General features: G+C 34.5%; 1 protein-coding gene across 2 annotated transcripts in view; it reads right to left on the reverse strand.

The window, feature by feature from the left end:
* Positions 1–3,295: 3,295 nt before the first annotated feature.
* TRAPPC11 (trafficking protein particle complex subunit 11) overlaps positions 3,296–14,074 on the reverse strand; it is a 46,076-nt gene continuing 35,297 nt past the window's right edge. Inside the window, exons 27-30 of one of the 2 annotated variants that reach the window (XM_081268963.1) lie at positions 11,708–11,799; positions 10,133–10,266; positions 8,369–8,536; positions 3,296–5,098 (exon numbers count right to left, since the gene is read on the reverse strand). In XM_081268963.1, coding sequence (XP_081125089.1) covers positions 5,054–5,098; positions 8,369–8,536; positions 10,133–10,266; positions 11,708–11,799 — 439 coding nt within the window. In that variant the 3' untranslated portion in view covers positions 3,296–5,053. Of the gene's footprint in view, positions 5,099–8,368; positions 8,537–10,132; positions 10,267–11,707; positions 11,800–14,074 lie in introns of those variants that run through there. The other variant, XR_014019095.1, reaches the window with a different exon arrangement.

Here is a 14,074-nt window from a genome sequence, read left to right on the forward strand (position 1 = left end):
ACTGGCCCAAAGTAAGACCATGATGAACACTTGGAATCAATGAATAACGAAGAGCAATAGATTTACTGCCATAGACTTAACAAAACCAAATCATGTGCATATGTGCATATGTATATGTAGGCATCATACATATTTAGCCAAAGACTCATTTATTTATTGAGCACTGGCAACATTAGACTGGTGGCATGTAGAATGGTGGCTAGGAACACCAGCTGTGCAGGCAGCACGCCTTCATTAGAGGCCCAACTCTTGAATCCCTTGCTATGTCATTGGGTATGGCAGGTTGTCTCTTCTAGACAGATACAATAAAATCTCCTGTCCCACACCTCTAGGATGACAGAGTTCATAGTTTATGTCCCTTCTGGTGGACTTGTGACCCCACAGAGGAAACGACATTATGCAAAAGTGTGCAAGGTCAAAAAGGCAATACACCTTTTTTTCTTGCTGATTCTATTCTCACTGCCACATAGCATTTCTACTACCCTGAGACTGCCATCTTGTGAGGATGCCCAACCATCATGTGGAAAAAGACCCTAAGACTCAAAGAGATGCCTGAACAACCCCAAGCTGCTCCAGCTCGTGCTGGCTTCTCACTATACCCACTATTCTAACTCCAGCTATTGTCTGACTACAATTCCATGAGTGACTCCAAGCCTGAACAGCTCAGTTGAGTCCTTCCCCAATGCCTGGCCAACTGAAACAATTTTTTAAAAAGCCATTAAGCATTGGAATGTGTGTTTTGTAGCAATAGCCAGAACACCAGGCAAGTTACTTCACCTCTTTGTGCCTCAGTTTCTGTATCTTTAAAATTGGCATAATAGAATACCTCCATCATGTTGGACTTTTCCAAGCAGGATAAAAGCATACTTGTATGGCACATTTTACTAATCAATAAATGTTAGCAATTATCATTTAGGAAAGATATACAGTTTAGAAATCCTGACCAACCTAACAAAAATTTCTGTTTCCATTTGCCATGCATGCTGATACCTTGTGGATAAGGAAGGGTGTGTTCTCTAAATGAAAGAGCAACTTCAAAGATGCTTTGAGTTTTGCATTCTTTCTATGACTGGGGAGAAAAGAGAATTTAAAAAATTGCTTGGGGTATAATTTGCATGGTACATATACCCTGAAATGCACGCTTTCTTGGCAGTTTTGACTTCAGTTCTACTTCCCCCTCTGGTGTAACATGCTTCAGAAAGCAGAAACAATAAGGCCTTGTGATCACTTGCTTTTATTCTCAGGCATAAGTAAATTGAGTGGAAGGGAAAGTTTCTCACAAAATTCCTTGGGAGGAAACTAAATATAAGTAAACTATGAGTTTCTTTTCTTTTTAACTAAAATGTGGGATTTTGTACTCATTTAGTGAATGTCATGGAGCTCTTTAGTAGATGTGTCTGATAATGGCAGTTTTCTAATAGCAAGGACAAGATGGCTATGGAACTTACCAAATGGTAATATGAGTATCTCTCTTCAGAAATGTTTCAAACGAATGCTTGAATCTACTTACGTATAAGTTTAAAAAAAAAGTTATTTCAGAGTATTTGAAAAATAAAGTATGAATTTGTTTTCTTATCTATCTTAATGCATAGGGTCAATGTTTTTTACTTAGCAGTCATTTATAATGCTTCAGTTGGAGAGGATTTAGCTCTGCAGATTGAATTCATGTGGTGTGAATGGGGGGACAAGACAAAATGTACATTTCTATTTGGTATCATATATTAGACAATTTTTAGTTACTAATGGTGCCTCTATAACCATAATTCTTGAAAATTACAATGACTACTATTTATTCTACCATTAAATATACAACTCATTGCTAAGTAATTCATAAACCAGGAGTCAGAACACTTTGGGTGCCTTTTCTGGATTGAGGCCCAGGGGAAGCTCCAAAACAGTCTTTGCTGGAACCCAATGGGCTTCCCCTTTAAAACTGTGAGCTTAGCTTTTCCATTTGCTGCTTTTACCTTAAAAGCACTCCCTCTCCTCCCATGGCAATGCCAATGTGGAAATTACAGTTCAGAATTCTTAACACTATCATTAGAGTATCAACTGGAAGATTTTATAATCTGAGTGGAGAAAACATGGGCCATGAAAGAAGTAACTGATTTAAAATAAAAATAATTTTTCCTAAAAGTGATGTTAAAGATGAAAAGTCCTTTCTCCTTAATGAAATAGTCATTCTCCTTAAAACCCCTTAATTCCTAGAATTCAAGGATGTAACTGTAATTCTTGAAAATTATAATGACTACTATTTATTCATCCTACCATTAAATATACAACTCAGTGACTTATGAGGCTGAGGCCTCCTTCTATACAGGAGTCAAACTTCTATATATACTTTCTGCTGCAATCATACCTTATTTAAAAATCTGTACATCTAGCAAGGCCCAATGACACATGCCTGTAATCTCAGTGACTCCAGAAGCTGAGGCAGAAAGACTACAAGTTCCAGACCAGCCTCAAAGCCCTAAGCAACTTAATGAGATCCTCCCTGTCTCAAAAAAGAGCTGGGATATGGCTCAGTTATAAAGGAAGGGAGGAAGGGAGGGAGGAAGGGAAGAGGGAGGGAGGGAGGGAGGGAGGGAGGAAGGGAAGAGGGAGGGAGGGAGGGAGGGAGGAAGGAAGGAAGGACGGACGGATGGACGGACGGACTCAAAACCCAAACCAACAAACATGCATCCCTGAATGGTATATATGTTGGTAAAGAGTAATGCTGAGACCCAAACAGTAACATAGTAGAATGATAGCAGGTAGATATTCTCACAAGGGACAGAAAGATGATTGTAGCTGAAGGGACAGAGGTGGAGAAAGTCTGAGATCCTTCTTGACGCACACCACAGTGAACAACAGCTCCTGCAAAGCTGTGACAGTTCTAATGTTTTTTTTTTTTTTTAATGGTAAGTTCTTTTTAAATTTTATTTTTTACTCTTATTTATCTTCTGCAGTGCTGATGATCAAATCAAAAGCTTCAAGCATAGTAGGTAAGAGCTCTACCACTGAGCCATATCCCCAGTCCATCAGTTCTGGCTTTTTAAATTCAAGGCAGATGATGATTTCATATATTCCTGAATTTAAAAATTTCAGATTCAAAACAGGTAAATAAAATATATTCACAGTAGAATTATTACTCTTATCACCAACTCTCAAATCAAGAAAAAAACATTAGAGGGCTGGGGTTGTGGCTCAGTGGTAAAGCACTCTTCTAGCACATTCAAGGCCCTGGGTTCGATCCTTAGAGCACCACATAAAAATAATAAATAAAATAAAGGTATAAAAAAATGCATTTGTTTATTTGGGATATTTATAGTAGCAGACATAGTTAAACAAGTCATACTGACATCAATGTTAATTTAAAAATATAGATCAGTGACTCAAGGGTATAAATACAATACTTTATGTTTGACAATGTGATGTTAACATGAGACATTATGTATATACCAAACCACATTAGCATTCAAAGGGACCTTAAAAATCTTTGTCTGGTATTTTTCAAACTGCAGGTTATATCCCATTAGTAGGTTATGAAATCAATTTAGCAAGTTATAATAAAAATTATTTTTAAACAAAACACAATAATATATAAAATATAAAAGATAAAGATGGAAGTATTTATTCATGAAACTTTTGTTTACAGTTTTATATATTTACATACACACACACTTCTATGCATACATGTGTATACTATATATGTACTTCATTATGTAAAATGCTTAACAAATTCTGATAATGTGGACCTCTCCAGGTGATGCATGGATATCCTCTTCACTTTCCATCAAAAGTAATGATATAAATGACACTGGCTGAGTGTGTGCTTTGGGTGAATGTCCCAACTCTTCCCATATATAGTAATCTATAGCATCCTTATACCAAGTCTGAGACAGGTCTATTATCATTTACATCCTATACATGACAAAACTGAGATAGAGGCTGAGTAACATGAACAGAGTCACCTGCCAGCAAGAACAAAGGTGGATTTCATTCCAGTGGACTCCAGGAGTACCTCTCCTGGCTTCTATATGTACCCTCACAACAAAGCCTATCCCATTGTCCAAGTCAAAATGAAGGTTAGCAGAGCCAGTTCTAGGCTACAGATACCATTTCCCAGTCCTATGTTCTCCATTATACCTCACGAACAGTCAAGTGAAACAAATTCAAAATAAAAGATATATACAAATATATTTGAAAGAGAAGATATTTATTTACATCACTATTTTCTTTTTACAATGCTCCCACTTTTTAAATAGCAAATTTTTGCAAGAAATCAGTTCTAAATTATTGAGATATTTTAACAAAGAAATTTTTTCCCTATGATTTTTATTTAAAATTGTCTATAGAGTTTTGGAACTGCATAACATAATTGAGACCTCTTATTCAAACTTTGCATCATTCTCAAAAACTTTCGGTTTAGGAAATTATGTTTTTATCATATCCTTGGCAGTTCAGGTCCTTCAGAAATATGAACCAGCTTCATAAGTGATCCACATTTTGGTTGCAGGATGAACCTATCTGACACTTTTTCATGGCAAGTGAAAATATTTTGATGTTTTTAAATTGCTTTGATTAAAACTTTCTGGAGCTTTTCTATAACTGTGTGTACCACTGTGTGTATGTTCTGCACACACCTTGGAATTATGAAGAGGGACGATCTCCAATGTGGCCAACCCTGAGACTCATAAGAGATTGAGACCTTTACTGATGCAGATATTGGTGCATTTTCCTCTCTGGGGATGGTCATATTTGAGATGCTTAATTTTCCTCTGATACTGTCCAGGAAAATCACTTATTTTGGAAAAACTCACCATTCATAAAATGATTTTCAACCATATCAAGGGTCTGACGTCCTTTCATATCACACTGACAGATTTCAAACATTTATTAATGAAACTATAAGAGGATGATTTTCCTAATATTTTGAGCATGAGTTCCTCTGAATAGTTGGTATACCATCCGTTAAAAAATAGAACAGATTAACTGATCAAAGCTACAGGTTACAATGAAACACTCTGCCTGACTCCTCTGTGTAAGAACAGCCAAGGGCTGGCCTTGAGCATCACGCAGCAGCAATAGAAGTATCATCCATGAGTCGACCCTGTGGCTTTAAAGTGGGATACACAAAACGGAATTACAAAGTAATAATGACAACAGAAACTAACGATTAAAAGGATTTTGAAATTCTAGGAACCGTTTTTCAAAGACAGAATAAATGTGCATAAGTAAAAATTGTTACTCTTCTTTTATCCCCACATCTTTCTTCACTTGAGCCTAAGGTGGCAACTGCATAGCCAGGTGCTGCCCCTCTGTCACCAATGGCAACATCACCAGCTGACCAAGTATTTTGACCTGCTGGGTCTACTTCAGTCAGTCCTTCTCTTTCAGCCTCGTGATCTAACAGCTCTATGAAACAGAACCTAGTTACCATTCCTGGTCTAATTGATAAAGTTTTATTTTCTCTCTTGCTCAAGGCCCTCCTATGTCTCAAGCTTTAAAAGTCAGCCAAGAATCTAAGATGATAGACAACTTTCTTTTGGGGATTCAAGATCTTCAAATCTCCTCTTTGAGAAAAAAAAGGAATTTGCAATGAACTCTAGAGTAACCTAACAATATAAACTACAAAGACAGAAGATGCAGATTAAAACCAAAAATTTCCTTTTCTCTAAGGCTGCTGATTGAACAAAATTTAAAAACATTACACCAGAAAAGTCAAGACTAAGAATTAATAAAAAATATCATAACTTTTTGTTTTGTTTCATGATGCTAGGATCAATATAACTGAAGTTGTAAAATTTGAAGTTGTAAAATCTAGTATCTAAAATAAGTCTTGTGAATACTTTTATCATTTATAAGTAGTAGACTTTATAGGAGAAACTCTGAGAGACAGTGATCAAAAAATGAAAGACAATAATATCACAACTTCACAAACAGAATGATTACCGAGAGATTCCCTGAGGCGGTGAACGTATGTATATACTTCTTTGTGTGTACATGTACGTACATGTCTGTGTGTGTACATACACGAGTACATGTAAGTATAGGTCTTCAACACTCAAGGCAGGAATGGAATGAGTAAAAGAATAGGTCCTTAGTCTTATTCTTCACTTAATTTTTTGGTCTTGATGAAGGATGCTCAATTTTAAAGACAAAATACTACTTCACCTGGTTAAATCCTTGCCAAATGTAGCTATGGGACTAAAGATGAGAATATTTTGCAATCAGAAACTGAATTTTTTAAAGGAAGAAAGATAATGATCCCATCTTGCTCTAAAGACCACTAGCCAATAAGGTAGCCACTAATCACATTTAGCTATTGAACACTGAAGTGTGGCTAATGCAACCAAATCATTTTAAAATTTAACTTACTTTCAACTAATTTTATTTAAATTTCAACAGTGGCTAGAGGCTACTATATTGCACAGAACAGCTCTAAAGTTACATAAAAGTGTGGGATGTAAAATTTTAGTTACTGATTATTTAAAAGTGAAGTCAGTCACTGACTCTAGTGTGACAGGTCAAAAATATGTTTTAATTAACAAAAATTATAGATATTTATGGTGTACAAAATGTTTTGAATTTATGGTGTACAAAATGTTTTGAAATACACATACATTGTGGAATGGCAAAAAAATTTTAAGTTCCCCCAACTGATAAAGGAGTTGGCTCTGAGGATTCAAGTCTACACTTGCAGCAGCAGTAAAGTTACTAGAATGTATTACTTGTATTTAGAGAAGAAATCACAGCAATTAGAAAAGGGGATGTTTGGTGGGTGTGGTGGCACACTCCTAAAATCCCAGCTACTTGGGAGGCTGAGACAGGAGGAAACCAAGTTCAAGGCCAGCCTAGGAATTTATCTAGACCTTGTCTCAAAGTAAAAACAACAACAACAACAACAACAACAACAACAACAAAACCCAAAGGAACTGGGGAGAGGTAGTTAGTTGTAGAGTGTTTGAGACTATGGATTCAATGTCTAGTACCACAAGAATGAAAGAAGGAAGGAAAACAGGGGCATGTTTGTTATGTTAAAACTTAGAAATGTTATTTTCTGGAAACTTCTAAAAATGAATTTAAACACTAGCCAGAAGAGGTTCATCATGAGAGAAAACCAAAAGACTGAACTAGCATTAATTTGGATTAGGTTTGGGTGCACTGGGCACTATAGAGAAAGAAACACAGATTAATTGATGGAACCAGAATCTCTACTTATCAGTATGAATGACTCTAGCACCTTAAACAAATTATTTCTGTACAGCTAGAATATGATCAAGTCTGTGTACTGACACATATTTCCACAGTCATTACACTACTACTTCTGAGTTTAGAAACAGCAAAGTTCAAAAAGTAAAACAACTAAAAGGCCTTTCAGAGACAATTCATTCCCATAACACTTCCCTATCTAGTAATAAGACTTTTCTCCTTTAGAAAGATACTAGATGTGAAAGTGAGCAATGGCAATGGAAGTGTCTTCAGAATGTGATCAGGAGAGAATGTTTGAACCACTACTGTTTAAACACAAGGAGATCTGAAACTGAGATTTTTCTTTTACTATTGAAAAGTATAGTGTGGATAGGAGATTGGAAGGATTAATAAAATCAGGTTTTTTTATAGATACAAAAACATTGTGTAAGTGTGGAAAGACAGAAGCAAGGGAAAGTATGCAGTACACATTAACAAAACTTAAACAGACATAAAACTTGAACAAGAGAGACTGAAAAGGAAGTAATGAGCAATGTAACTCATCATTCCAATAGTGGTATAGATTTAAAAGACACACAAGATTCATATATATTCGTATAAATGGAGATACAGAGATTCCCTCAGATGCATCTGGGAATCTAATTTAGGTATCTGGGAACAACTTAATCAGAGATGGGATGCTGCGCTAAATAAACACCTGTCCTGCCCAATTCACTCTCCCACGCTATGACCATCCTGAGTATTCTTTTATTGCAGGAGCCTGGAAATTGTGTTAATTTTTAAAAATCAAAATATTAAACCAGGGTATAGTTTCTGACAGATGATGATTTTCAGAAGAGACTCCAATACAATATTAAAGACTTAGAATCAGGTAAGTTTAGGAAAATTTAGAAAGTTAATCATTTGATTAAAAACTAGTTATGAACTACAACTTTAAAAGCATGTTCAAGGATACCATAAAGATAAATCATCTAATGATATAAAAACCTTTGAAATCAGATTCTCTAAAAATAATAACTTTTTACAAAAATAAATAGCAATGTTGCCAAATTCATGTAATAAAAGTCAAAACTGTCACTGCTAGTCTCAAAAGATTCAGTGAAGTTACATGAAAAATGTCTTTTTGTCTGCTTTTAAGAGTGAATATAAAAGATAGAAAATTTATAAGCCTTACCTTTACAAAAATACTGGTAGGTATAAAACGCCTGAGCAGCTGATTTGTGAAATTAGGAAATCTAAGCAAGTTGATGTTGAGAGATGGCAATTGCTGGTATCCCGCCATTAGAGGGTAGAAATTATATAACATTTCCTGTTCAGTTCCAGGTAGAATACGTAATCGAATCTAATCACAAAAAGTTACAAAAAAATAATCAAGAACACATACTTGCAATATATTTACATTGTTACTCTTCGATTATTTACAAAAGTTGAACACTTAAATCCTTCTGGGTAAAACATTTACTCCCTCTTCTATTCTATCTTCCAGATAGATTCCCAAATATAGGATGAATTAATATGCAGTTAGAACAAGGTGGATAGGAAATCATGTGCATGACTTCTCAGTTCCTACTAAGATTTAAAGGTAACTTATACCTGCTCAAGAATAAGAATAGTAGTAGGTTACTATTTTATGTCTTAGATCATATAGATTTTGTTATAGAATAATGTTAGAAAGTGTCTATTTGTAAATACTACATTAACATAACATAAACAGCTACTTCTCGGATTTTCTTTAAGGGATTTTACCATTGTATTAGAGTAAATACTTTCAGGGGAAAAAACAGTGTTTGAAAAACTTTAACAATACTTTAGAAAAAAATACAAACTTATTGCTATCTTTATATTTCCTAACCACTTATAAGTAAATACCTGGAAAGATCAGAATAATCAAGAAAAGTTTATTCATTTGTAAATGAGAAATGAGTACATCTATATGTCAGGGATAATATATGCATAGGTATTCCAAAGTAATATAGCTGGTATATTTAGTATTACATATCAAAAATTTTAAATAGTACATGGATACATATCATATTTCATACATAAATCTATTTCTCACTGGACAACAAACATAGCACCCAGAATAAGCTGAGCAAAGCTGATTAGTTACGGCAGATGCTTCTAGGTGTTAAAATATGTTTGTCCTTCCAATTATGCCCTTATTAATAAAAAGTATTAATTGACACCTGAGGAGTATTTGTGTTTTCCCTCAGACAGCGAAGGATAGCATTTTCACTGGAGTATAATTTTGCCTAAGTGTCATTTTAAAACCTAATAAACTTTTCCCAATGACTTGCCTAAACAAATCAAATAGCTTAAATAATTTATTTCTAAGTATAGATACAAAATTGTATCTACACATACTAAAGGTAAGTAAATTCTATGCAAGATCAAAATTTCTACAAAAATTCACTGATAGTTAAGATAAGCCGGCTTTTAATATAGTCATTCTTCCAGGCCTCAATTTAAGTTTCTCTCTCTTTTTAACACACACACACAAACACACACACTCATCAGTAAGTAAGAGATTTAAATTTTTCAGAAATTCTAACATAATATATTCCAAGGATCTATGAATTTTTGTTCCTAAGAAGTAAGATCTTGATCTTAATGATGTAAAAAGGTAACATATCTTTGTAAGAAGTTAAACTTAAACTTTAATAGTGCTTAAAAAGTCACTACTGTCAAAACAATAGTCTAAATTGGTTCATTTATAAAAATTAAATGTCCAGGGGCTGGGGTTGTAGCTCAGTGGTAGAGCGCTCGCCTTGCATGTGTGGGGCACTGAGTTCGATCCTCAGCACCCATAAAACAAAGACACTGTGTCCACCTATAACTAAAGAATAAATATTTTTTTAAAAAATTAAATGTCCAGTTCTCCATTTCCTGACCATACTTTTGTGCCTACATAAGCAATACCATGAAAGATGATCTATACCTGTTTGAGACCTGAGAACATGAAGGCATCACTGGGCTCCACAGAAATTTCCACATCTTGAACTAAATTAGTCTTATTTTGCAGGTGATACTTGACGGGTAAAGATTCTCTGACACGTCCAAATGATGGCAAATCTATAAAGAAAGATGACATGTTTCTCTTGGTTAAAAAAAAGAGGGCTCATCATTAATGAGTTCTTTTGTAAATGAATCTCATCCTGAAGAGACAGTATTATTTAAATGAATGATATTACTGTGTTCATGCAAGGGAAGAAAATTCCTTGACTGGATAATAGCTATAGGATGAAATAGGCTAAGAATATGAGTCTTCTAAAAATGATCAACTTAGAAAGATTTTGGCCATCAGGAACTCAATTACAATTTATGACTAATTTAAAAAATCTACAAATGATTTCCCAAAAATCATTCCCATGATTCCTAAACCAGAATAAGCAAAAGTTCTGTTTTAGTGAAACTATTAAGCAAACTTCCATTCATCTGTGTACACACACACACACACACACACACACACACACACACAAACATAGAGAATTGAGTGTGTTTTATAGTTCTGCCATTTTATTTTATCTGGGATACAAAAACATGAAATGCTTTCTGAAATCATATGTTATCCTTGCACAGAGGCCATGCTAATTTTCTCGGTATCATCCCAATATTACTGTCTGTACTGTTGAAGCAAATACTATATGATGTTTTTTCAAAGTTATTATAGACATCAATCAGGGTAATCAGGTAGTTGATAAAGGGAAGCTTCACTTGATAAATGTATTCCAATAAAGAAGAAAGGCATACTAGACAGATACCAAATGCCTCCCGATAGAGCACAAACCATTAACTATGACACAGTCTTGCCAAAACTTGAACCTGAGTCTGACCAAGCCTATGGATGATCAATTTATAGGGAGAGAGAAATATTAAAAATGGTACCATGCAAGCAGCAAAATCCAGGCTATGGAGAAAAGAATAAATGATATGGTTTCTTTGACAAATAAGTAGCAAGGAAGAGGGAGAGAAAGTGAAAGAGCATGGTGGTAGTGGAGAAAGCAGCACTGAAAGAGAGATAATGGAGGGGTTAACAGTGGCAGGGAGGAGTAGCGCAGGAAAGAGGGAGTCAGCATACCTAAAGACTGAGATGGATAGGATGAAACTTATTCATAATTTGAAGTACACTAAACTTAAACTAGAAAACATTCAAGGTTAATTAAGAACATTTCAACAATGGAATTTCAGAATATTCATATATTCAGAATTTATTCCTGATTTTTAAAGTCATAATATTGGTATTATGATTATGTTGAGGAAAATAGCCATTACTTTTAAAGAGGTAAACTAAAATATTTGCATAAGAAATGACATCAAGGGTTTTTCTTTTTCTTTTTTTTCCAAAATAATAGGGATGGGAAGAGCATGCAGTGCAGAAATGAAACAAGATTGGCCATAATCCACTTATAAACATCAGAAACTTTTCATAATACAAAGTTTAAAAACCTTAGAAGCTAAAAATACATATTATTACTGAATCCTTTTTATCAAGCAAAATTTGAATTCCTGCTACCTGCATTCACATGGAGAGGGATATGTTCTACAATCACATGTGGCAGTGTGATGACTGTACTGATGACAGGGATGTTCTCCATGGCTGAAGTCCTACGGCAGAAAAGGCCATCTTTTAAACTCACATTTTATGTAGGATGTTAATAAATCAAATGCAGGGAACAAGTGTATTCACCAACTAGTATCAAAGGAAATATATTTATCCATTCCCAAAACTTGACTAATGGAAGCAGTTTTGTAAAGTAAGAGCTTTCAGAATCTCATTTTATTTTGGATATTTCTGATGAATAAAGGATATAATCCATGGGTGCTGCTGCTGCTAATAGAAGACAACCCAGGAGTTGTATCAGATTGGCAATCGTGAAGCACATCATTTGATTCAGTGATTTTGGGAGTAGGACTTTCTTAATGCAGGAAGTAGAATGGTGATTTACATTATGACACCAACTCCTTATTTCATTAAGGATGGATGGTTCACTGATGGGCCTCAGACCACTTAAAGGGCACTGTTATAACTCACTAAAAGTACATAGTGGAAACTGAAAAATTAAAACGTATTTTACTACCAGTCAAAAAAATTGGTGTTCTAACATTTACATAGGAGTACATATGTATAAAGTATATAAGTATATAGTAACATTATAAAAATGTTCAATATTTCCCCCATGTTATGGTTAAGAATGATAAACTACAGGGGTGGCTGGCAGCTATGTGAATGCCAAAGAAATATGAAGAGTTATTTAGAGATGGAGCAGTTCACACTACACTACTACATAGCAAAAAGCAAGACGTAAAGCATCTAATCCTTCGTCAATAATAAATATATCTGTGGTATGATGGTAGCATGACAAAATAATTAAGCAGTGCTTCATTTGTTTTGTTTTTGGTACTGGGGATTGAACCCAGTGGTGCTTAACAACTGAGCCACCATCTCAACCCTTTTATTTTTTATTTCAAGACAAGGTCTCACTAAGTTGCTTAGGGCCTCACTAAATTGCTGAGGCTGGCCTTCAACTTGCAATCTTCCTGCCTTAGCCTCCTAAGCTGCTGGGATTATAGTCACAGTCATGTGCCACCATGCCTTGCTTAAACAGTACTTCTAAAATGATGTTTTAATTCCTATCAACATGTAAATTGAATATTAATATGATAAATTCAGAATTAGAAGAAAGAAAAGACAAGTTGGATTTGTTTTTTATTTCTTAGTAAAACCACATTTTTCCATTCTTATTTTTTAAAAAGTTCAGCTTTAAGTTTTAATATGGTAAATACTGACACATATAACACATAAATAAAAATTCTTTAGAATTCTCAATGATTTTTCAAAGTGTAAAAGTGTCCTGACACCACAGAGCTTGACAACTATTAGCCTATAGTTTTCTTTATATCTTCTGCCTTTGTCAGGCTTTGGTATCAGAGCTCTTCATGAGAAGAACCATTGGAGAATTTCTTGTTCTCTGCTTATAACTTGTAGCATGAGAATAATAAATAATAAAACCATGGGATCACATCTAATAAATGTATTTTTTGAAGGCTTGAAGGTCACTTTTTAAATTTTCTTCATAACACTGAGTTTTTAGGGGTAAAAATTTCTTCTCAGTTAATTTTGATAACTCATAATAACCTTTTTGTGATCGCCATACCATTCAGATCTTCCTACTCATTACTCTGAATTGTATAAAATATTCCCTTTAAAATGATTTTTCTCACTTTTAAATAATAAATTATATTACATTTTAAAAAATATGAAAATAATTAAGGCATACTAAGAGAATAACACATGAAATATCATTTAGCTGTCTCCCAGACTAAGAAAGATAATAAAATGTACCTCCATGGCTCTTCCTACTTGTCCATCTTCCCCTCTAGAGAAAACCACTATTCTGAATTTAGGGCTGGGACGTAACTCAGCATTTGTGAGGCCCTGGGTTCAGTCCCCAATACCAAAGAAAACAAAACAAAAGCAAAAAACCACTATCCTAAATTTGGTATTTTGGTATCCATCATTCCCATGTATTTCTTTATATTCTTTCCAATTATATACAAAGTCCTAAGAAACATGTAGTATGTTTCATGCTTTTCAATGTTATATAAATACAATTTGTTCATATTCTCATCTGCAGCTTGCTACGTTCATTTTACATTATGATATTGACAGGTGCACCTCTGGTTCATTCACTTTCACTTGTAAGTAGTATTTCACTGCAAAAATGTACCCCAATTTGTCCACTTCCCTGTTGATGAGCATTTAGTTTTTCAAACTTTTTAACTATTATAATCAGTGCTGCTATGAACATTCTTCTCCATATGTCCTCTGGGTACAGCTCTTTCCTATGTCTGCATCATTACAGATATCTTCAACTTGATC

Source organism: Spermophilus citellus (genome assembly GCF_964194105.1).
Source record: "Spermophilus citellus genome assembly, chromosome: 16".
Classification (NCBI taxonomy): Eukaryota; Metazoa; Chordata; class Mammalia; order Rodentia; family Sciuridae; genus Spermophilus; species Spermophilus citellus.